Raw genomic sequence first — 25,656 nt, 5'->3', positions numbered from 1 at the left:
GAGGCAGGCTCCACCAGCAGCCCCATTTTACAGATGAGGGAGTTGAGGCTCAGAGAGGACAATCACCCGGCAACGCCACACATCTAGGAAGTGGAAGCACCACGTTTTAAGCCCTGCTCTGCCTGCTCCCGAGCCATGGTCTGGTTAACCAGTCTTAACCAGCGCCCCTCATTGCCTGCCTCCCAGCCCAGTCCCGCCCAGGCCTGAGTACCGAGGGGGCCATTGCCGACAGCCTCAGGGCTGCACTGCTCCAGGAACAGGCGGTAATAGAGGGTGCAGTTGCCGTCATTCAGGAGCACCAGCATCCTGGTCTGCTCGCTGTTCACCAGCACGTTCCCAAAGTCCAGCTCCTTTTCCTTTGCCTGAGGGCCAGAGTCAGCCAGGCCGGGGTGGGGGGCTCCCCCAGGTCCACGGCCCCGTCTTTCCCAACCCTGGCCTCAGAGAATCCCCAAGGAAGGACAGGTTCAGGCACCCTGGGGCCTTCCCTCCCGCAGGTGCCCTGGTCCCCTGCACCCTCCCTTCCTCGCCGGGGTCCTCCCACTCACGGAGAGGCTGCTGCGGAGGCCCATGCCCACCAGCCGGAGCAGGTAGTGGGTGGTGGCGGAGGGCTTGGTGTTTGGGGGCAGGCCAGCTTCCCAGACCCACATCCCCTCTCGGAACAGGTACTTGCTCTCCTCCAGAGGGCTGAAGGTCCACGTCAGCGTCTGGGGTCACAAAGATTAGCCCTGCATGGGGGTCTCTGGGAACCCCTGCCCAGGCTCTTGGACGTCTAAGGTCCCGCTGCAGGATATCAGGCTATGGTGACCCATCCTGAGTGTCTCCCCGTGTCAGGCACTTACACACATCTTGTGCTATGTTATCTCCCTTAGCCCCTCGATCCCTTAGCCCCACGAGGTAAGCGGTATTCTTCTAGTGCCTCATTGTCTGATGAGAAACTGGAGACTCAGAGAACTGGGGTAACTTGCCCAAGGTCACACAGCTGATGAGGGCGCTTGGCAGGAGCTGGGGTGTGAACTCTTGAGGCGGACTCCCAAGTCTGTGTGGTCTCTCGCCTTGCAGGTTGCTACCCCCGGCTTCTAACAGACACCGTGTGTTGGTGGTTCTTCCCTCAAGTTGGGCCTCCCCAACTAAGAGGCCCTAGACCAGGGATGGGAGGCTGCTAGTTTGGGCCCCCCCCATGCCCCCCCCAGGGACCCGCCACTTTGACGTCCGCGAGCCCTCTTCCTCACTCCTTAATGGTAGCCACCCACTTGTCTCCACACCGTCTTCCAGTGATCTCTCCACGGTGGGGACCAGGGATGGAGAATGGACTCGTTTCTGGGCACTGACATCAGAAACCCTGCTTCAAGTCCCAGCTTTGCACCTCCTAACTCACAGTCTCAGTAAATGGCTATTGTTCCCCTCTAAGTCTCAATTCTTCTTTGTAAAATGGGGGTGTGGTAACAATCATACCGACCCATAAGGCTGGAAGAAGTGACTGTGGATTGAATGGGAGGGTAAGCCTGCCCCCGATAGGCATGAGTAAGAGACGCTGGTGCAGGTGAGGATGACGGGTCCCTTCCCTCTGGCCCTCGGCAGTGTGGCAGGGCACTCACCAGGCTCTCATTGGGCTGGATAATCCCCCTGGCGGGCTGCACGGCCAGCATCTTCCGGTGCTGCTGGGAGACCCTCCACTCAAACTCCAGAGGTAGACGCGACGGGTTTTGGAAGGTGAAGAGGCTGGTGGAGGAGCAGCCCACCCAGGTGGGCTTGAAGAAGACGCTTTTACAGGCGTCCAGCTTCAGCTGCAGCGGCTCCTCCCGGCTCTGCATGCATACCTCCTGGGGCCAGTGAAGGGAGGACAGTGCCCTGACGTCACCCTGCAGCCCTGGCTCCCCCAAAAGTCACGGGCGGGCAGCTTTTCCCCCCTCGGAAAGGGCAGCAAAAGGCCCTCCCCCAGCCTGCGCACGGGCAGCTTCTGTCAAAGGCAGAGTATGTAGTGACTGACCCAGGAGATAAGGAAAAGAACTCAGGGACTGAAAGAGGATGTACAGACCATTTCATGGGCCAGACATGGGTCCAACACCCTGGACCCTTTCCCTGCCCTGGTCCCAAACACCCCTCTACCACCTGCAGATATGAGTCTTCGGGTTGCCCCCAGTCCTTCCTTGGGGACCTCTGTACCCCTTTTCTTGTCCCGACCCCATAAGGTGGACAGGCAAGGTCCTGAGGATAGCTGTTCCCAGATGTGGCCGAGGGGTCCTCTCCCTGCCGTGCCACTTCCTGGAGGAGGAACAGCCCCTGGGCCACTTTAGGGGAGCTTTAGGGGCCAGGTCCAGAATGTGGCTTTGAAAAGGGAAGCCCCAGACTATGGCCCCCTCCCGAGGACCCTGTCCTTACCCCTGCCTCCTACCTTGAGATACTGGGGGCAGAAATTGAACTGCAAGTAGAAAACATGCTGCTTCCAGGAGGTGCCCTTGGGGTAGGTAGAGATGAGGAAGATCTGGTGGGCCCCAGGGGGCACGAGGCCCGAGCTGGGCCGTAGGGAGACGTCCGAGCTGCTTCTGGGGGCCAGGTTGAAGGTCAGCAGCATGGAGCCTGTGTTGGTCAGGAGCAGGCTGCGGTAGGAGGGTTCACTGGGGGACACTGCCGGAAATAGCTGGGGTGCGAGAGAAGAGGGACCCACGCTCAGATCTACACGCCCTGCCCATCCCCACCTCACACACACACACTCAGGGAAGTCTGTGTGGGCTTGGGTGGCGCCATGTCTCAGGAGATCCAAGATGCCTCTACACAACCCAGTCAGTGCCCTGGGGGCGGGGAATGGAGGAACACAGCTTGGCACCAAAAAATGCTTCTGTCCTCCAGAGACCTCCAGGCAGAGAGATGGGGTGGCCACAGGAACAGGCTCCGGGAAACTCAGGCCCCTGAGACCCCCCACCCCAAGTTTCTTCCACCTTAGGGCGCCCTCAAATCATCCTTTGGAGAACCCAGTTTCCAAGATCTTGGTCCAGAAGCTCTGGGGGTAAGCAGCCCCTTCTAGAGGATTCTCATGCTGGTAGCTGAGGGGAACCCCACTCTGGGAAAGGGAAAGCCCCAGCAATCCCAGGTTCCAGACATTCCTTAAGCATTTAGGGTGTGGCCAGCACCAGGCAAAGAGCTGGGCCGGGTACCAAACACAAGGCTGGAATCGCTGCCCTGGGCGCCCCATGCAGCTGGGGCGATGAGCACCGTGCGTGAGGCAGTGGGGGTAGGGGGGCAACACGGGCCCAGAATCTGCTGGATTTTAGTAAAGGCCACAAACTGCTACGAGGAACTGGCCGAGGGAAAGGGGTGGGGGTCAGGGTCAGCGAGGGGGCCCCTGTGCCGTCAGGAGGGCTTTGGGAAGCCCTAACTAGTCGGGAGGCAAGACCACCCCAAGCACATTGTCCAAAAGTGGCACCTTTCTAGCAACATGAGGGGTGGGGGAAGTGCAGACGGATGAAAAGACTGACGATGGAAATGGAAGCTGGGAAGAGGCACCGAAGGAGAAACCAGGATTAGGACTTGGCCGCCTGGCTCTAGAATCTATGTTTCTCAGCCTTGTGGCATCCTGGGGCTCAGGTCAGACGGGGCCTCCAAGGGCCCTTCTGAGAGACCTGGGAATGATGACTCCCAGAGGATGGGGTTACACCGAGGGGCGGGCTCTGCGACCCCTCCAGAGCTGGATGATCCCCACGGGCAGGGGCTCATGACGTGGGTGGTCATATCCCTAGCAGGCACTCGGTAAACACAGCGAACGGAGGAGCTGGAGACTTTTAAACCTGAGTGAGAGGACCGGGGAGTATTTCAGATGGGGCAGGCCGGAGCCATAGGTCTAAGCCCCAGCCTCTTCCCGGTCCCAGTGCTGCGGTCCAGGAGAGAGTCCTTGATGGGCACAGAGCCCCAGGGGCTGGCAGTGGGGAGGTTGGGATGGCCAGGGAGGGTGCTCGACATGTTTCTGAGGCCATCAGAGACAGGAGAGGGATCTGCAGGCCACGGCAGAAGCCAGGCTCCCCTGTTCCACCTCTCACTGCTGCTGGGGCCACGCTCACCTTGGGGGCATCCAGGGTATACTGAGGGATGTGGTGCTCCAAGTCAGCACAATAACTGTGGCCTCGTGCCCGGAGCCTCAGGCACCAGGACGGGCACACAGTGCAGTCCTCTTCGATATTGTTGTAGCTCCGCAGGACCTGCAGGAGGGCCGGACCCATGGATAGGCTGAGTCCTGTGTCTGACCCTGTGGGGCACCCCCGCTTGCCTGCCCTGTACTGCAGGAGCCCTACATGGGGCCCAGCGGGAGGGGCCCTCGGGGAAGACAGCTCGGAGAACAGCAGTCATAGCAGCCCCTCCCGCTGTGCGCCAGGCCCTGCCCTGAGCACTCAGCAAACGTGCTCTTTGATCCCCCCAGTCAGACGAGGGTGGGGCTGGGATGTGAAAGCAGCATTCATCCTGCAGGAATGTGCCCAGAGAGCACTGGCCAACAGAAATATAATGCAAGCCACAAGTGTGAGCTGCAAACGGCATTTTAAATGTTCTAGTCCCAGCAATCCCACTACTGGGCATATACCCTGAGAAAACCAGAATTCAAAAAGAGTCATGTACCACAATGTTCATTGCAGCTCTATTTACAATAGCCAGGACACGGAAGCAACCTAAGTGTCCATCAACAGATGATTGGATAAAGAAGATGTGGCACATATATGCAATGGAATATTACTCAGCCATAAAAGGAAACGAAATTGAGTTATTTGTAGTGAGGTGGATGGACCTAGAGTCTGTCATACAGAGTGAACTAAGTCAGAAAGAGAAGAACAAATACCGCATGCTAACACACATATATGGAATATTAAAAAAAAAATGGTTCTGAAGAACCTAGGGGCAGGACAGGGATAAAGACGCAGATGTAGAGAACGGACTTGAGGACACGGGGAGGGGGAAGGGTAAGCTGGGACGAAGTGAGAGAGTGGCATGGACATATATACACACCAAACGTAAAATAGATAGCTAGTGGGAAGCAGCCGCAAAGCACAGGGAGATCAGCTCGGTGTTTTGTGACCACCTAGAGGGATGGGATAGGGAGGGTGGGAGGGAGAGGCAAGAGGGAGGAGATATGGGGATATATGTATACGTATAGCTGACTCACTTTGTTATACAGCAGAAACACACCATTGTAAAGCAATTATACTTCAATAAAGATGTTAAAAGATAAATAAATAAAAAGTAAATGTTCTAGTAGCCACATCAACAAGGTGAAACGCATAAAATTTATTCAACAATACATTTTATTTAACCCAGCTGATCCAAAATCTTTTCATTTCAACGTATAATCGATATATAAGTGATGCAGGAGGCATTTTGCATTCTTCTGTGCTAAGTCTTAGAAATCAGTGTGTCTCCTCCCTTTACAGCATATCTGTTTGGACCTGACACAGTACAAGTACTCAGCAGCCACATGTGGCTGGTGATTGGCATATCGGACAGCACAGGGTTACAGCCTGTAGCCTAAAAGTCTGACAGGCTCAGCAAAGCCAGGTGTCCACAGCCTTATTCCTACGAACTTCCAAGTCCCGCCACTGCCAAGATATTAGAACAGAGACAACTAAAGACTCAGCTTTGGAAAAACTTCTCAGAAGTTTGGATAGGTTCCCAAGTTCACAGATGAAAAGACCAGGGCTCAGAGGCATTAAGGGACGTGCCCAAGGTCACAGAGCTGGTAAGGGACTCTGACCTTGACTGCACAGCTCTCCTCTTCCCTGAGCCCCAGCACCCAGCCACTGGGAGAGAACAGCAGGGTGGGTAGAGCAGAGAAAGGAGGGAAAGGGCAGGATGGACTGGAGATGAGGAGGGAGCGACACGTCTGGGGCTAAGAGACGTGGCTGGGACAGCCTGGTCAAGGGAAGTTGGACTAGAAGCCACTCCCTACACGCACCTAATCACCAGGTGCCCCTGACTCCGCCCCCCAGGCCCTAGTTCCTGCCCACAGCTCTTTTAGAGGGACCACTTCCTACCTCAAGGACTAGAGGGAGGTCAGGAGCCACCCCGCCACACCAGCCAGGAGCCCCAGGAAACTATGTGCACCAAAATTTTCCAAAGGGCTTGAGCCCCACTGAGTTCTCCCTCTGGAGGGGTGGGAGGCACATGTGAGTGAGACATAATCAGCTGGGTCAAGAAGCCCCTTGGCCCAGGCAGGCCATGAGCCTGGGGAAACACAGACCGCGAAGGCTGTAGTCCAGCCAAGGAGACAAGAGGAGGGAGCAGAGCCTGGCACAGAGAGGATGGATCCTACATCACCCCATCACCCCCTCCGACCCCATACCCTGCCGTTCAGCCTCCAGGGCAGAGAACCCACCTTCCCCCCCTCATCTGCCCACACACCTTATAGACAGCAAAGGCTTCAAGCTCCACGGCATACAGGCAGTTGGGGTGAGGCGGCTGGAAGTGCAAGCGCATGGCTGTGGACTTGAGAGGGGGCACATCGCAGGGGTTTGGAGTCACCCAGAAGGGGCAATCAGCCCTGCGTGTCCAGGCCACAGTGATTTTGCCTTTGGTGTAGTTCATCAGGCACAGGGGGACAGGGTTGGGGTCCTTGGGCCTGGGGCAGGCACCAAAATCCACCTCAACAGGCTCAATGCTGACGGGCGGGGGAAAGATGGCCATGTCGTTGGTGCCGTCGAAGAAGTACTCGGTCATGGGGGGGATGAGGGGATACTGCGGGGCTGGTATGTCCTCCAGGTCCTGTGTGGGGAGAGCCGGTTGCCGGGGGCCCAGCTGCCATTCCTCCTGCCGCTGCCCCTCATCTGCATGCTCCTTTCTGGAAAAGGCTACAAGAGCTCCACACACGTCACCCCCGACTACTAAGGGTACCCACAGGGCTACGGAGCACAGGACTGCCCAAGAATTGAGAAGGGGGCATGAACCTGGGGAGGGTAGGTGGCCCCTGGGGCCCCAGAGGGGTCCATCGAACCTCAGTGGGAATCATCAGGGCACCGTTCTTATCCTGCTCCAGCTTCCTCTCCCTCAGCATGATGTCCAGGATGTCAGGCGGGTAGAGCGTCAGGCCCCGCACCAGGTGTGTGCGGTACCAAGCGAGGTGCTGAGGCCTGAGGATGGCTGGCTTTGTGCTGTCCGAGTGACACGTCCCAATCAGGTCGAGGAACAGTGGGTCCTGCGACATTTGTCTGTGTGAGGCTAGATTTGAGCCTCCACTTGCCACCTTGGCCAGAGACCAGCTGGTCAGGGCACAGTTTGTACCACCTTGTCCAGGGGCCTGGGTTGGGGTCGTCACTTCAAGGCTCTCTGTGCTGCACATGCTGCGTGGGGCGAGGTCCAGTCCCCCCTACACCAGCCCATTAGCAGCATCAGAGCAAAGTCCTTGGCCTGGCAGCAGTCACAGCAAGACTGGCCTACCCACCCGGCTCGGAGCGAGCGTTCACATGCCCCTGGACAAACTCTGGCTCCAAAAGCCAGACTGGGGCTCTGGAGGTGATGATCCAGGCAGACAGCCCTGGAAGCTCCAGAATACAGGGGACTGAGCACCAAGCACTGTCTGCATTGCTAGGACTCGGATCGGCCCCTCCAGCTTCCCGGGGAGCCCCTCCTCACCCCCTCCCCCATAGCTCACCTGGTGGTGGATGAAACAGGCCACCCTCCGAAAGTAGATGATGGGGTGAGTGGGCTGGAAGGCATAGTGCAGGGTCATGCGGGCCTTGCCCACCAGGGTCCCAAAGGCAGGTCTGATGCTGAAGACGCTCTCCTGACAGTCGATGTCAAACTGGAAGTGGGCCGTGCAGTCCGACTTGTTCTCAATCCACAGGGACTGCTCCGAGCGCTTCCCGAGGTTGACCCAGCTGAAGTCGACACAGTAGTACTGCAGGGACACGTCAGGACCTGGGCGGAAGAGATGGGGGCTCTGTGAGTGGGCCCTGCCACCTGAGTGGGGCTGGGGTATCAGCCTCCCCGAGGCTATGTCAAAGGGTACCACTGATGGGAGGTGGTGCTGCCTGGAGACAGAAGGTTGGGTTGGAAAGGCCTGAGCAGACCACCAGGTCACCAGGGGCGAGCATGGGAACAATATCTCCAGGCGTCTTCAACTGGTTCCTCACTGATTCCACCAGGGGGCAGCAGACACCCAGGTTGAGGGCAAGGAGGCCCTGGGCGACTAGGAGTGGGCACTTGCCAATCCTAAGCATGGGTTGCTCCTGTCTCCAGAGGGAGTGCAGTGACCTGGGACTGCCAGTACCTCTACAGAAACCAACGACTTTGAGCAGGGTTTGGGAGGCACAGCCAGAGGGCATGACGGACAAGTAGTCCATAGTCCTGACGTCCAAGGTCTTGGGGTGGAAGAACACTGACACGCATTTCTTCTGTCCCGGGGGCACGATGCCATGGGCCGTGGGGCATGAGAAGGCCTCGTCTTTGGCCAGCATGTCTGGGGCCACTTCAATCCTGAAGGGGGCGCTCACCTACGGGGCCAGGTGGGGACAGGAGGTGGTCAGGTCACAGGTGGCTCGTCTGTTATTACCAAGGTGCCCAGCCGAGGGGGTGAGGGCAGCTGAAGCCCCACCTGTGCCTCAATCATCAGCTTTGACGGTGGAGCAAGGCTGCCTCTGCCGGGAGGAAGGAGGGGGCCGAGCCGTGTGCCCTACACTGGGACCATCCAGAGGGGGCACCTTTTCCTTTTCTCAAAGGTACCACAAAGGCTGGCTGTGGTCCTGGCATCAGGACACCTTAGGACTTCTCTTGGAGTTGCTCTGGGGCGGGTCGAGGGATACCCCAGCCCAGCCCCCAGCTGAGAGGAGAGTGGGACCCCTTTTGACATGAGTGTATCAGCAGACATGGGTACGTGAGGTTGCAACATTCTGTACAGGGGCTGAGTGTTAGTTGCACCTGGCCCTGTGGTCCCTGAGTCCTGCCCCCACTCCCGCTATGTGCACAGGACGCATACCACCGATGGGTTATACAGCTTGATCTGCCTCTCAGCGGTGCAGCCCACGGCAACAGAGCCAAAGTGCAACACTTTCTGGATGCCCTCGGCATCCTGGTCCTCCGGGCGCTTCTGCTTTATGCTCACCAGCAGCTGGGCGCATTTGGCTGGGCAGAGAGGGGGGAGTCTTGGGGAGAAATCCACCAGGGCCTCTGTGGCCCCAGCTGAACAGCCCTTCAGAGAAGACGGGGGTCCCCAGGGAAACACTGGTCTGCGACAACAAGGAAGACAGAGAAAAGGCAAAGCCTGCAGGGCTCAGGGGAGGGCAGGAGGTTGGAGGAGGTCCCGTGGAGGCCAGGCCAGGGCGGGGGCGGGGGGGGGGGCACGCTGCGGCTTCGATCCCTGCAGAGGATGGGTGAGAGGTCGGGCCTCACCCACAGCCTGCAGCTGGATGCTGCTCTTCTGCTTGCTCCCCTCCCCGTACCAGCACGTGGCCTGAACGTCATAGATGACAGCCATAAGGGGCTGAAAGGTCACCGTGATCCGGCAGGCCTGGCCTGGCTCCAGCAGCCCCGTGGTCGGCAACATCTGGAATGGGCTGGGGGACTCCCAGGTGAAGAAGGTGGGCAGGTCCCTGGAGGGGGGTGGGCAGGTTAGAGCCACTGGGCTCACTGACCACTGCCCCTGCTTTAGAAAGGACGGGATGCCCCCTTTACTCCCCCTATCTCCTTCCACCATCACACAGGCCAGTCTCTCCTGCTCCCAGGAACCCTCCTCACAGTCCTCACTCTTCCCACCTCTGAGCCTCAGCCACGGCCCTCACCCCGCATTGTCCAGACAGAACCAGGCCTCGGCCATGTCCCCCATGGCACACACGGGCAACTGCAGGGACGGTGGGCAGATCAGATTGTGGCAGGGCAGGGTGGCTCTCAGGTCCACACAGAACATCCCCTCTGCTTTCTCAAACCACAGCTGGTCCATGTACTCCTTCTGCAGTGTGGGGGCAGGGAGGCAGAGGCCCTGGTTGATCAGTGGTAGCCGGGTGGTACTCAAGGACCACTCACCTGACCCCAGCCCTTGGCCATCCCCTCAACACAACTGCTGAGGGCTGGGTTGGGCTATGGCCCTCCATCTCAGTCTCTGAAGAGAGGGTCAGTTACTTGTGTTCCAGCACCATCTTGGTCTCAGAGATGTAGGGCTTCTTTTGTGAGGAACAAAGTATTTGGGGAAACATTTTGAGAGCAGGAAGAGCCCAAGGAATATAGGGCTTTCTGATGGCCAACACAGTAGCACAGCCTTTTCCCCCAACAACATCCAACTGGGAAGCCCCCTCTATCTAATGAGTTTTGGCTCCAGCTGGTGGGATGTGGGTGTGGTGGGAGAGCTCCTTGCTGCTCTGCCCTACATCCTGCTCTGAAGTCACTGTGCCTGTGTCCCTCCCTGCCCTCCGCTCACCATGGCAGACCTTACCTCCTCCAGGGGCCGGAAGATGATTGGGAGTGAGAGGGTTATGCCTGGGCTCAGGAAGATGGGCTGGGGGATGACCGTGAAGAAGAATTTGGTCTTGGGGGGCCTGTGGGAAGGAGCCAGAGGATAAGCACTTCAGGATCAGAAAATTAGGAGAGGCAGAAAGATTAGGGAATATCCTGGAAAGCCAAGCAGACTTGAGTCTGTGGGACCATGGAAGGAGAAACACAGGTGTTCTGTCATAGGAGGAACTGTCTCCCTCATCCTACCACTTCTCTTGCAGACCTTCACTCTCGGATGTCAGAGCACTGAATGAAAAGATACAGGGCCAAGGGAGCAGCGCTTGTACCTCAGATGCACATGGTGGTCAGTGGGGTCTGGGATGGGGAAGGCTGCCCTGATTTAACCAAATCCCTGAGCACTTAGCTGGGGGAAACCAAAGCTGAGAACAGAGGTGCCAGGGATGCATTCCCAAGCAGAGATCTCGGCACAGCTGTAGAGTTCCAGAGTGGGTCAAAACTATATATTCTGCAGACTTCAAAAATACTAATAGGGGACTTCCCTGGTGGCGCAGTGGTTAAGAATCTGCCTGCCAACGCAGGGGACACGGGTTCGAGGCTGGTCTGGGAAGATCCCACATGCCGTGGAGCAACTAAGCCCGTGTGCCACAACTACGCGCCTGCACTCTAGAGCCCATAAGCCACAACTATTGAGCCCGTGTGCCACAACTACTGAGCCCATGTGCCACAACTACTGAAGCCCGCATGCCTACAGCCTGTGCTCTGCAACAAGAGAAGCCATGAGAAGCGTAGCCCCTGCATGCCCCAACTAGAGAAAGCCCACACACAGCAACGAAGACCCAATGCAGCCATAAATAAATAAATTTATTTTTAAAAATATATTAATAAGAAGGCAATATTATCAAAAAATCTATAGCAATAAGTTCAGATAAAATATATATATTCCTAGGAATGTATAATTGACCAAAACTGATTCAAGAATTATACATTTTATGGCCACCCTTTCTAAAAGTATCCAAAAAATTAAATAAATAGTCAAAAATCTTCCCACAAAGAAAACACCAGGCCAGATGGCTCCCCAGCAAGTAGTACCAAGCATCTGATAATCCTTGTCTTCTCTTCCCAACAGCAGAAAACAAGGAAACCCTCCCCACCATATTCTATGAATCCATCATAACGTTGTTATCAAAACCTGACAGTTATGAGAAGAAAGGAAAATTACAGGCTAATATCACCCATAAACAAAATACTGGCAAAAAGAATTTAGCAATCTGTATAAAAAGAATACTCAATCATGACCAAGTTGGGCTTATTCTAGGAATACACAGTTGGTGTAACATTAAAAAAATCAGTTAATGTAATTCACCATACTAACAAATTAAGAGAGAAAAAAATCAAATGATCGTCTCAATAAAGAAAAATATTAAACTTCAACATATGTTTATGACAAAAACGCTCAGCAACCTAGAAATAGAATGGAACTTCCTTAACCTGATAAAGTCTAAAAAAAAAAAGAAAGAAAAAACTACAGGAACCATCCAAATTAATGGTGAAACACTGGAATCTTTCATGCTGAGATCATGAACAAAACAATGATGCCTTCTATAACAGCTTCTGTTCAACACTTTCCTTTTCAACAGTGCAGTAAGAAAAGACAAAGAAAGAAAGGAGATAGGGTTGGAAAGGAAGGAAAAATGCCATTTTCATATAAGATATGAATGTGTATGTGGAAAAAAAGAATTAACAAATACATTATTAGAGTTAATGAGAGAACTTACCAAGGTTTCTGGGCACAAGATTATGAACAAAACATCCATATTTTTAAAAAATGACTTTCTATAAAGCCAGCAACAAGCAGAAAATGAAACAACTTTAAAAGAGATCATACTCAGCATCATCAAAAATATAAAACACTTAGGGATAAATCTAACTAAAGATGTGTAAGACACCTACAGAGAAAAATCTATATTTTATTGAGAGGCATGAAAGAAGACCTAAAGAAATATAAAGATAAACCATGAGTCATGAAAGATAAAAACTGTCATGAAAGACTCAGTTTGTAATGACATCAAGTCTCCCCAAATTAACCTATAGTTTCAAATAAATCCCAATCAAAATCTCAAAAAGTAGTTTATGTGTGTGTGGTAAGCTGATTTGGAGACATATATGAAAGTTCAACGGCCCAAGGATAGCCAAGACAATCCTGAATAAGAATGAAGTTGGAAGACTTATACTATAAGATATTCAAGATTTATTATAAGCGCTAATATTTAATTCAGGATGATATTTATTGGCCCAGGGAAAGACAAATAGAGCAAGGGAACAAAACAGAGTTCAAAAATGGATCCATACATATATGGACACTTGATATACATCAGTGGTGGGGGAGATCATCAGGGAAGGTATGAACTTTTCAATAAATGGTGTTGGGACAATTGGACATTTGGTTGAGGGAAAAAAATGTCATTGGATCCCTACTTGAAACCATTCACAAAAATCAATTCCATATAGATAAAAGACAAATATTAAATGCAAAATTATAAAGTCTATAGAAGACACTATAAGAGAATAACTTCATGACCTAGGTAAGGGTAGAGAAGAACTTCTTAAACAAGATACAAAAAAGCCTCAACCATAAAAGAAAAATATGGGTACATTTGATTCCTTTGAAATTAAGAACTTCTTTTCTTCAAAAGACATGATAGAGTAAAAGACAAGTCACAAAGTGGGAGAAGATATTCACAACACAGAACTGACAAAGGATTAGTATCCTCAATAAGAATTTCTATTTAAAAAAGACATTATAAGGGCAGACAGCAGAAGCAAGAAGAACTACAATCCTGCAGCCTGTGGAACAAAAACCATATTCACAGAAAGATAGACAAGATGAAAAGGCAGAGGGCTATGTACCAGATGAAGCAACAAAATAAAACCCCAGAAAAACAACTAAATGAAGTGGAGATAGGCAACCTTCCAGAAAAAGAATTCAGAATAATGATAGTGAAGATGATCCGGGACCTTGGGAAAAGAATGGAGGCAAAGATCAAGAAGATGCAAGAAATGTTTAACAAAGACCTAGAAGAATTAAAGAACAAACAAACAGAGATGAACAATACAATAACTGAAATGAAAAATACACTAGAAGGAATCAATAGCAGAATAACTGAGGCAAAAGAACGGATAAGTGACCTGGAAGACAGAATGGTGGAATTCACTGCTGCGGAATGGAATAAAGAAAAAAGAATGAAAAGAAATGAAGACAGCCTGAGACCTCTGGGACAACATTAAATGCAACAACATTTGCATTATAGGGGTCCCAGAAGGAGAAGAGAGAGAGAAAGGACCTGAGAAAATATTTGAAGAAATTATAGTCGAAAGATTTCCTAACATGGGAAAGGAAATAGCCACCCAAGTCCAGGAAGCGCAGAGAGTCCCATACGGGATAAACCCAAGAAGAAACACTCTGAGACACATAGTAATCAAACTGGCAAAAATTAAAGACAAAGAAAAAGTATTGAAAGCAGCAAGGGAAAAACGACAAATATCATACAAGGGAACTCCCATAAGGTTAACAGCTGACTTCTCAGCAGAAACTCTGCAAGCCAGAAGGGAGTGGCATGATATACTTAAAGTGATGAAAGGGAAGAACCTACAACCAAGATTACTCTAGCCAGCAAGGATCTCATCCAGATTCGATGGAGAAATAAAAAGCTTTACAGACAAGCAAAAGCTAAGAGAATTCAGCACCACCAAACCAGCTCTACAACAAATGCTAAAGGAACGTCTCTAAGTGGGAAACACAAGAGAAGAAAAGAACCTAAAAAAAAAAACCCAAAACAATTAAGAAAATGGTCATAGGAACATACATATTGATAATTACCTTAAACGTGAATGGATTAAATGCTCCAACCAAAAGACACAGACTTGCTGAATGGATACAAAAACAAGACCCATATATATGCTCTCTACAAGACACCCACTTCAGACCTAGGGACACATACAGACTGAAAGTGAGGGGATGGAAAAAGATATTCCATGCAAATGGAAATCAAAAGAAAGCTGGGTAGCAATACTCATATTAGATAAAATAGACTTTAAAATAAAGAATGCTTCAAGAGACAAGGAAGGACACTACATAATGATCAAGGGATCAATCCGAGAAGAAGATATAACAATTATAAATATATATGCACCCAACACAGGAGCATCTCAATACATAAGGCAACTGCTAACAGCTATAAAAGAGGAAATCGACGGTAACACAATAATAGTGGGGGACTTTAACACCTCACTTACACCAATGGACAGATCATCCAAAATGAAAATAAATAAGGAAACAGAAGCTTTAAATGACACAATAGACCAGATAGATTTAACTGATATATATAGGACATTCCATCCAAAAACAGCAGATTACACTTTCTTCTCAAGTGTGCACGGAACATTCTCCAGGATAAATCACATCTTGGGTCACAAATCAAGCCTCAGTAAATTTAAGAAAATTGAAATCGTATCAAGTATCTTTTCTGACCACAATGTTATGAGATTAGAAATCAATTACAGGGGGAAAAAATGTAAAAAACACAAACACATGGAGGCTAAACAATATGTTACTAAATAACCAAGAGATCACTGAGGAAATCAAAAAATACCTAAAGACAAATGACAATGAAAACACGATGATCCAAAACCTATGGGATGCAGCAAAAGCAGTTCTAAGAGGGAAGTTTATAGCAATACAAGTCTACCTCAAGAAACAAGAAAAATCTCAAATAAACAATCTAATTTACACCTAAAGGAACCAGAGAAAGAAGAACAAACAAAACCCAAAGTTAGTAGAAGGAAAGAAATCATAAAGATCAGAGCAGAAATAAATGAAATAGAAACAAAGAAAACAATAGCCAAGATCAATAAAACTAAAAGCTGGTTCTTTGAGAAGATAAACAAAGTTGATAAAACATTAGCCAGACTCATCAAGAAAAAGAGGGAGAGGACTCAAATCAATAAAATTAGAAATGAAAAAGGAGAACTTACAACAGACACCGCAGAAATACAAAGCATCCTAAGAGACTACAACAAGCAACTCTATGCCAATAACATGGACAACCTGGAAGAAATGGACAAATTCTTAGAAAGGTATAACCTTCCAAGACTGAACCAGGAAGAAATAGAAGATATGAACAAACCAATCACAAGTAATGAAATTGAAACTGTGATTAAAAATCTTCCAAAAAACAAAAGTCCAGGACCAGATGCCTTCACAGGTGAATTCTATCAAACATTTAGAGAAGAGCTAACACCCATCCTTCTAAAACTCTCCCAAAAAATTGCAGAGTAAGGAACACTCCCAAACACATTCTATGAGGTCACCATCACCCTGATACCAAAACCAGACAAAGATACTACCAAAAAAGAAAACTACAGACCAATATCACTGATGAATATAGATGCAAAAATCCTCAACAAAATACTAGCAAACAGAATCCAACAACACTTTAAAAGGATCGTACACCATGATCAAGTGGGATTTATTCCAGGGATGCAAGGATTCTTCAATATATGCAAATCAATCAATGTGATACACCATATTAACAAATTGAAGAAGAAAAACCATATGATCATCTCAATAGATGCAGAAAAAGCTTTTGACAAAATTCAACACCCATTTATGATAAAAAAACTCTCCAGAAAGTGGGCATAGAGGGAACCTACCTCAACATAATAAAGGTCATATATGACAAACCCACAGCAAACATCATTCTCAATGGTGAAAAACTGAAAGCATTTCCTCTAAGATCAGGAACAAGACAAGGATGTCCACTCTCACCACTATTACTCAACATAGTCTTGGAAGTCCTAGCCACAGAAATCAGAGAAAAAAAAGAAATAAAATGAATACAAAATGGAAAAGAAGAAGTAAAACTGTCACTGTTTGCAGTGACACTGTTTGCACTGTTTGACATGATACTATACATAGAGAATCCTAAAGATGCCACCAGAAAACTACTAGAGCTAATCAATGAATTTGGTAAAGTTGCAGGATACAAAATTAATGCACAGAAATATCTTGCATTCCTATATACTAATGATGAAAAGTCTGAAAGAGAAATTAAAGAAACACTCCCGTTTATCACTGCAAAAAAAAGAATAAAATACCTAGGAATAAACCTACCTAGGGAGACAAAAGACCTGTATGAAGAAAAGTATAAGACACTGATGAAAGAAATTAAAGACAATACCAACAGATGGAGAGATATACCATGTTCTTGGATTGGAAGAATCAATATTGTGAAAATGACTATACTACCCAAAGCAATCTACAGATTCAATGCAATCCCTATCAAATTACCAATGGCATTTTTTACGGAACTAGAACAAAAAATCGTAAAATTTGTATGGAGACACAAAAGACCCCCAATAGCCAAAGCAGTCTTGAGGGAAAAAACCGGAGCTGGAGGAATTAGACTCCCTGACTTCAGACTATACTACAAAGCTACAGTAATCAACAATATGGTACTGGCACAAAAACAAAAACATAGATCAAAGGAACAAGATAGAAAGCCCAGAGATAAACCCACGCACCTATGGTCAACTAATCTATGACAAAGGAGGCAAGGATATACAATGGAGAAAAGACAGCCTCTTCAATAAGTGGTGCTGGGAAAACTGTAAAAGAATGAAATTAGAATAGTCCCTAACACCATACACAAAAATAAACTCAAAATGGATTAGAGACCTAAATGTAAGACTGGACACTATAAAACTCTTAGAGGAAAACATAGGAAGAACACTCTTTGACATAAATCACAGCAACATCTTTTTTGATCCACCTCCTAGAGTAATGGAAATAAAAACAAAAATAAACAAATGGGACCTAATGAAACTTCAAAGCTTTTGCACAGCAAAGGAAACCATAAACAAGACAAAAAGACAACCCTCAGAATGGGAGAAAATATTTGCAAACGAATCAACAGACAAACGATTAATCTGCAAAATATATAAACAGCTCATGCAGCTCAATATTAAAAAAACAAACAACCCAATCCAAAAATGGGCAGGAGACCTAAATAGACATTTCTCCAAAGAAGACATACAGATGGCCAAGAAGCACATGAAAAGCTGCTCAACATCACTAATTATTAGAGAAATGCAAATCAAAAGTACAATGAGGTATCACTTCACACCAGTTAGAATGGGCATCATCAGAAAATCTACAAACAACAAATGCTGGAGAGGGTGTGGAGAAAAGGGAACCCTCTTGCACTGTTGGTCAGAATGTAAATTGATACAGCCACTATGGAGAACAGTATGGAGGTTCCTTAAAAAACTACAAATAGAACTACCATACGACCCAGCAATCCCACTACTGGGCATATACCCTGAGAAAACCATAATTCAAAAAGAGTCATGTACTGCAATGTTCATTGCAGCTCTATTTACAATAGCCAGGACATGGAAGCAACCTAAGTGTCCATCGACAGATGAATGGATAAAGAAGATGGCACATATATACAATGGAATATTACTCAGCCATAAAAAGGAACGAAATTGGGTCCTTTGCTGAGACGTGGATGGATCTAGAGATTGTCATACAGAGTGAAGTAAGTCAGAAAGAGAAAAACAAATATCGTATATTAACGCATGTATGTGGAACCTAGAAAAATGGTACAGATGAACTGGTATGCAGGGCAGAAGTTGAGACACAGATGTAGAGAACAAACGTATGGACACCAAGGGGGGAAAGCCGCGGGGGGTGGGGTGGGGATGGTGGTGTGCTGAATTGGGCGATTGGGATTGACATGTATACACTGATGTGTATAAAATTGATGACTAATAAGAACCTGCTGTTTAAAAAAATAAATAAAATTAAATTTTTAAAAAAAAGGAAAAGACAATCTAGCACAGCAAAGGAAACCATAAACAAAATGAAAAAAACAACCCACAGAATGGGAGAAAATATTTGCAAATGAACTGACCGACAGGGATTAATCTCCCAAATATACAAAAGGCTCATGCAGCTCAATATTGAAAAAGCAAACACCCAATCAAAAAATGGGCAGAAGATATAAAAAGACATTTCTCGGGCTTCCCTGGTGGCGCAGTGGTTGAGAGTTCGCCTGCCGATGCAGGGGACGCGGGTTTGTGCCCCGGTCCGGGAGGATCACACATGCCACAGAGTGGCTGGGCCCGTGAGCCATGGCCGCTGGGCCTGCGCGTCCGGAGCCTGTGCTCCGCGGCGGGAGAGGCCACTGCAGTGAGAGGCCCACGTACCACAAAAAAATTTTAAAAATATAAATAAATAAAATAAATAAAAAGACATTTCTCCAAAGAAGACATACAGATGGACAAGAGGTACATGAAAAGATGCTCAACATCACTAATTATTAGAGAAATGCAAATCAAAACTACAATGAGGTATCACCTCACACCAGTCAGAATGGCCATTATCAAAAAATCTGCAAACAATAAATGCTGGGAAGGGTGTGGAGAAAAGGGAACCTTCCTATACTGTCGGTGGGAATGTAAATTGGTACAACCATTATGGAGAACAGTATGGAGTTTCCTTAAAAAACTAAAAATAGAGCTGCCGTATGATCCAGCAATCCCACTCCTGGGCATATATCCGGAGAAAACCATAATGCAAAAAGATACATACACCCCAATGTTCATTGCAGCACTATTTACAATAGCCAGGACATGGAAGCAACCTAAATGTCCATTGACAGAGAAATGGATAAAGAAGATGTGGTACACATATATACAATGGAATATTACTCAGCCATAAAAAAGAATGAAATAACACCATTTGCAGCAACATGAATGGACCTAGAAATTGTCATACGAGTGAAGTCAGTCAGACAGAAAAAGACAAATATCATATGATAGCGCTTATATGTGGAATCTAAAAAAATGGTACAAATGAACTTACTTACAAAATAGAAATAGAGTCACAGGTGCAAAAAACAAACATGGAGGGAAGGGGTAGGGATAAACTGGGAGATTGGGATTGACATATACACACTACTATATATAAAATAGTTACCTAAGCAGGACCTACTGGGAACTTAAATTTAAAACAAAGTTATTACAAGATAATGCCTATAATTCCCTGTACTCTGCAATATATCTTTGTTGCTTATCTACTTTAAACTTAGTAGTTTGTTTTTCTTAATCCCATGTCCCTATCTTGCCCCTCCCCACTTCCCTCTCCCCACTGGTAACCACTGGTTTGTTTTCTGTATCTGTGAGTTTGTTTCTCTTTTGCTATATACATTCATTTGTTTTATTTTTTAGATTGTACATATAAGTGATATCATACAGTATTTGTCTTTCTCTGTCTGACTTATTTCGCTAAGCATTATATTCTCTAGGTCCGTCCATGTTGCTGCAAATGGCAGAATTTCATTCTTTTTTTCTGGCTGAGTAATATCCCATTGTGGTATATATTGATATATACTCATTTGTCTGTTGATGGATGCTTGGGTTGGCTATTGCTATGAACATTGGGATGCATTTATCTTTTCCAATTAGTGTTTTTGTTTTTTTCTGGACATATACCCAGGAGTGGAATTGCTGAATCATATGGTCGTTTTTTTTAGTTTTTTGAGGAACCTCTGCACTGTTTTCCATGACGACTGACCAATTTCCATTCCCACCAACAGTGTACAAGGGTTCCCTTTTCTCCACGTCCTCACCAACATTTGTTATTTGTAGACTTTCTGATGATAGCCATTCTGACAGGTGCGCGGTGTTATCTCATTGTCGTTTTGATTTGCATTTCTCTAATAATTAGTGATCTTCAGCATCTTTTCATGTGCTGTTAGCTATCTGTATGTCTTCTTTGTTGATTGTCTTTTGTCTTTTTTTCTTCTAATTTTTATTGGAGTATAGTTGATTTACAATGTTGTGTTAGTTTCTGCTGTACAGCAAAGTGAATCGGTTGTACATACACATATATCTGCTCTTTTTTAGATTCTTTTCCTATATAGGTCATTACAGAGAATTGAGTAGAGTTCCCTGTGCTATACAGTAGGTCCTGCTTAGGTATCTATTTTATATATAGTAGTGTGTATATGTCAATACCAATATCCCAATTTATCCCTCCCCCCGCTTATCCCCTGGCAACCATATATCTTATAATAGCTTTTAAGGGAGTATAATCTAAAAAAATACTGGATCACCATTCTACACATCTGAAACTAATATAATATTATAAATCAGCTGTATTTCAATATTTTTAAAAAATGAAAAAAGACAATCTATTAGAAAAATGGGCACAGGCTTAAACATGTATTTCACAAATGAAATGGCCAATAACATTTGAAAAGACACTCAGCTGTATTAGTAATCAGAGAAATGCAAATTGAACCCACAACAAATTACCATTATTGGCAAAAATTTTAAATCTTGACATTATCAATTGTTGATAAAGACACAGAGGAATGGGAACGCTCATATGTGGCTTATGGGAATATAAATGGATTACAAGTCCTTTGGGAAAGAGTTTGGCAAACATGTACAGAAATCTACAAAAAGCAAACATGTACATGTTCTAAGTCACAGCAACTGTACTCCTATGTATCTACCCTAGAAAAACTCTTGAACTTGTGCAATAGGAGATGTATACAGACCCAAACTGGAAACAACCCAAACGTCCCTTAACAGAAGAATGGGTGAATAGGTAGAAGCATACATTGGACTATTATACTGCAATGAAAAAGGATGAACTATATCTGCATGTGGATGAGTCTTACGAACATAACTGAGCAAAATAAAAGTGTAACGGGGCCTTCCCTGGTGGCGCAGTGGTTGAGAGTCCGCCTGCCGATGCAGGGCACACGGGTTCGTGCCCCGGTCCGAGAAGATCCCACATGCCGCGGAGCGGCTAGGCCCGTGAGCCACGGCCGCTGAGGCTGTGCGTCCGGAGCCTGTGCTCCGCAACGGGAGAGGCCACAACAGTGAGAGGCCCGCGTACCGCAAAAAAAAAAAAAAAAAAAAAAGTGTAACAAAATATACCATGTTATCCCGCTTATATAAAGTTCATAAGAAGGAAAAATTAAACTATAACATTTAGGGATACAAACATAAGTGGTAAAACCTTTTGAGAAAAACAAGAAAATCATTATCATGAAAGACAAGGTATTGGTTACCTTTATGGGTAGGGAAGGTGTTCCAGTGCGGGGCACACATAGTGGGAGAAGGTGAGCTTCAGACACTGTTAGTATTCCATTATTTAATCTGGTCACAATTATTCAACAATTATTCAAATTATACTCTCAACAATTATTCAAGCTGTACATGTTTTATATCCTCTTCTGGTTTTATATGACATTTTAAAAGTGTGTTTTTTAAGAGTGGCTGCTTTGGGGGCTTGAAGGCTCAGGGGCTTAGTCTCTGATCGCTCATACTGGTACCTGTACTTTATCTTCTGGATTTTCAAGGATAGATTTTTCAGAACCAGGTTCTTGGTGATCTCCTTCCCCAACTCCCAGCCTTTCCACTGAAGCTCCTCAGCCACCTCAATGCCCCAGATGACCCTCTTCTTCACTTTGTCCTGCTTCTTTGGGAAGCACTTCTGAGTATCCATGGAACTGGCAGGCTGTCTGGTCGGCAGGGAGAAAGGGGAGAAGCAAGTGGGATAGGATTCAAAGACCCAGAGAATGGGCAAAGATCTCCCCACCTCCAGAAAGTAATGAATCACACCACTCTTCACCCCTGGGGGATGGTCTGGAGAGAGAAGGTGAGGGGCGGGTAGGCGAGTCAGATATTACCTCTTCTGAGGTCACTGGAATGGTTTTCCAACTAGATTCCCAGAGACCCTGCCCATGAAGCCTTCCCTGGCCACCGCACGGGTCATTCCACCTGGCACACTCAGCAGCCTTAGCTTGCCTGTTGTGCTCCTCAGTGTGCCCTCAGATCCCGGCCTGTTCAGATGCTGCCTCCTCCTCCTCTGCCTGCCATCCTACCCCTTCGCTACAGAAGCCTCTCCTAGTTGGAGTGGTCTATCCCCGGCACTTCTCCAGAGCACAGGGATACACCACCATTCCCTCTTCCACCCCTCACCTAGCTGGTAGAGCAGAAGAAAGAGCCAATTTGCCTGCGACCAACCCGCGCCCCGTGCCTTGACTTCGAGACCACCCCAAGCACTTCTCCTAATGATGCTAGAGGTTCGCCATGCCAACGCTTCTCGTCTGTAATGGAAAATCCTGTCATAGGTGAATCCCTAGCCCCTATCTATCTGAGGGGGGAGGGAGATGGAAAAATCCCTGGGGTGGCAAGATGGCAGAAGGATGAAACAGGTGCCTCTTCCTACCAGTCATCGCTCTGAAAGTAAATTCACTGCCATTTAACTTTATCTTTGACCAAGTATTGTTTTTATGTCATTACATAACATAAGGATACATTTATCTATTCGACAGATATTTGTTGACTACCTATGATGCAATGGACATTGTATTAGGTGCCAGGACTATAAAAGTGAACAGGACTGGCAAATCCCTTCTTTCTTGGAACTATATCTCAGTTTATAGAGAGTGTCGGATGGCCTGACCTGCCCGTGGAGGAAAGGTGACTTGGGTGAGCAAGGATCATTCATTATAAATATCAACTGGTGCATCAGTTAGGGTCCAACCAGGAAAACAGAAGCCACTCCGGGTGTTTAAAATAAGGAATTTAATGCACAACCAGGGGATAGTGAAGTAACCCCAAAGTTAACAACATCAAGAAGCTGCCACCACACATAGGTTAGGGGAAGTGGCGGGGTTCTCAGAGCCCAGAGGCCTGTCTGGTGGGGACTGGAGTCACAGGGAGATGCAGCTGCTGATGGAGACACTGTCAAAAGCAGAGAGGGAAGAAGATAAATAGCCTGGCTTCTCCCTTCTTCCCAACTTCCAATCTCCTGCCAGCTCAGAGCAGAGCGGGGAAGGGCAGTGAGTGAATCTGTGAGCAAACTGGGCCAGAATGGCACAGATGGAGGGGTGAGATGACCCCGGTCCACAGAGAGGCAAATGCAACCACCATCACATCTAAGGAAACACGAGAATTCACAAATGATACAGACACATGCTGCACAAATGCAGTGAGACCCCATAGTTACATCCCTAGACAAGCACCCCCTGCCCTGGTCCTGCGCTATCACAGAGAGGGACCCCCGAGAGCTGTGAGAAGTAAACAACATCCATCCACTGACAAACACAAAGCCCTAGGGCTCGAGACCAGAAGAGCTTTGTGAAGGAAGAGAGAACTACTGGCTACTCTATCAGCCCCCAACTCGCATCTCCTCAGCGTTCTCCCCGCTCCACCATCACGCTCACAGCTGCCACCACTCCAGTTAGCATAGGGCTCAGTGTATGCAGGGTCTAGTACTGGAGTTTAGACAGGAGAGTGGGGTCGTCTCAGATTCCTACCCCCGCTGCCCTGCTGCCCATCTACCCTGCTTGGCCCTGCTCCACCCACTCCACCCGCCCCGCACGTGTCCTCACACAGGCACTAGCATTGCTGCTGCTGTAGGCACTCATGGCCACGCTGCTGCCAGTGATGGTGGGAAAGGCCACTGTGCTGGCACTCAGGCATGATCCAGCGTTCATGGTGTAGTCCCCGCTGTCCTCGTGAGGAGGCTTAGGGCTGCCCTGATGAGCATCCGGTGCCTGGAACACAAGTCCAAGGGAAGCTCTCTGGCTAAGACAGGAGTTCCTGCCAGTTGGGAGCTGGGAAGAGACCAGAGGGGAGGCAGGAGGGGCATGAAAAAGAGGGGTCAATGAAGAAGGCTCACCACGGCCATCATTTTCATGCAGGGGTGTCTGCTTCCTAGCTCTGGCAACAGGTGTGAAGTAGCACCATGAGGAACAAGACTGAATGCAAGATCCAAGGCTTTGCCTGGGAGCCTAGGGACTCACCGTTCAGGAAAGGCCATTTGGAAAAGGGAACTGGGGATGAGGCCCAGGCAGCCCTGCTCTCCAAGGCCACACTTGGCATTTCTCAGCAAGCCCCCAGTGAGTGTTACTGAAGCATATGCATTACCTTTACTTGGCTTTTACTCTCTACTTGTTTCCTCTGAACGTGGCTTGCCTCCTGTGGGAAAAGGAATAAGAGTCAAAGAAGAAGCAAATGAGACTGGAGGATTCTTGGGCTTCTGGGTTTCCTCTATCAGTACACGACATGTAGTCCAGGTTTAAAGGAAGCATTCACTAAAATAATGACTCAGTCCAAAGATTAATGAATCAACCTCTAAAACAGAGGGATCCACTGATAGACTGCGGCTGGAAGTTATATGCAAATACATGCAAACATTATAGACAAATTATATGCAAAATGTCATGGGTTTGGGCATGTGCTCTTTTCCAGGGAGAGTGTCCACAGCTTTCACCAAATGCTCAAAAGGGTGCTTGGCCCTGCTCTAGGGGACACAGAAGTGTCCCAAACTGGCTCTGGCTCCCTCTCAAATCCCCCTTCCTTTAGCAGGCTTCCTTCAGCACATATACCCAGGTATGGCTACTACATTGGACAGCATCAATGTAATCCTTTTTTGAACATGTATACATTTTTAAGACTACTCAGTATCCTAGCCCATCTCTTTGAATAGCAATCTCAAAAATAATAACAACTTCTAAGAACATTTACTAAGAACTTACCATGTGCCAAGCAGTGTTGTAAGTCCTTCACATATATTTTAGTTCTTACAACAATTTATGATTAGATGGAATTGTCTTTTATTTGGCCTAAAATTATCTCTTTTCAAGTCTGGGTTTCAGCTCCCTTTTACAACATATTATGCTTTAGTAAACAATTTCATGGTCGCCCTTTAGAAAGTTCCACGTTTCCATCAGACACTCTCCCATCCCCTCCCCACCACCCATTCAGAACAAAAGATTCTGTTGATGCACTTTTTCCTAATTGGCAATATGTCCAAACCCTCTGGAGGGGATTATCTTACATTCATTCATTCACAAGGCATTTACTGAGTGCCTGCTATGTACCAGTGCTAGGCACAGGACAGGACAGGCAAGGCTCCTACCTTTGGTTGTGAAGTGAACTGTTCAGATGGAATCAAAGAAATGCAAGCTGGGGAGATAGGGAGGAAGGTCCCATTACTTCTCTGCTATTGGATGGCTTTGTAGTACTTCCCCGGCTCATTAATGACTGTTACCTTAGGGGATTCTACAGACAGTCCCTGCCTCAAGGCTCTGAAAAAATTTCCAATCAACACTTGTAGGAAAAATGAGAGACAGTGGGATAGAAAGCTGGTCC

At 47.6% G+C, this 25,656-nt stretch overlaps 1 protein-coding gene across 1 annotated transcript in view; it reads right to left on the bottom strand.

Moving 5' to 3' along the window:
• CFAP65 (cilia and flagella associated protein 65) overlaps positions 1-24,049 on the bottom strand; it is a gene marked incomplete at both ends in the record, with an annotated part of 40,709 nt that extends 16,660 nt beyond the window's left edge. Inside the window, 16 exon segments of the mRNA XM_082657667.1 lie at positions 212-362; positions 546-704; positions 1,596-1,820; positions 2,393-2,638; positions 4,053-4,190; positions 6,376-6,735; positions 6,965-7,165; positions 7,622-7,887; positions 8,240-8,462; positions 8,945-9,090; positions 9,358-9,557; positions 9,747-9,913; positions 10,394-10,496; positions 21,825-22,009; positions 23,892-24,016; positions 24,019-24,049. Coding sequence (XP_082513793.1) covers positions 212-362; positions 546-704; positions 1,596-1,820; positions 2,393-2,638; positions 4,053-4,190; positions 6,376-6,735; positions 6,965-7,165; positions 7,622-7,887; positions 8,240-8,462; positions 8,945-9,090; positions 9,358-9,557; positions 9,747-9,913; positions 10,394-10,496; positions 21,825-22,009; positions 23,892-24,016; positions 24,019-24,049 — 2,926 coding nt within the window.
• Between the last annotated feature and the right edge of the window lie 1,607 nt (positions 24,050-25,656).

The sequence above is a fragment of the Grampus griseus genome, assembly GCF_964374135.1.
Source record: "Grampus griseus genome assembly, chromosome: 7".
NCBI lineage: Eukaryota > Metazoa > Chordata > Mammalia > Artiodactyla > Delphinidae > Grampus > Grampus griseus.
The sequence above is the reverse complement of the archived record's forward strand: the minus strand, read 5'-3'. Positions and strand labels throughout refer to the sequence as shown.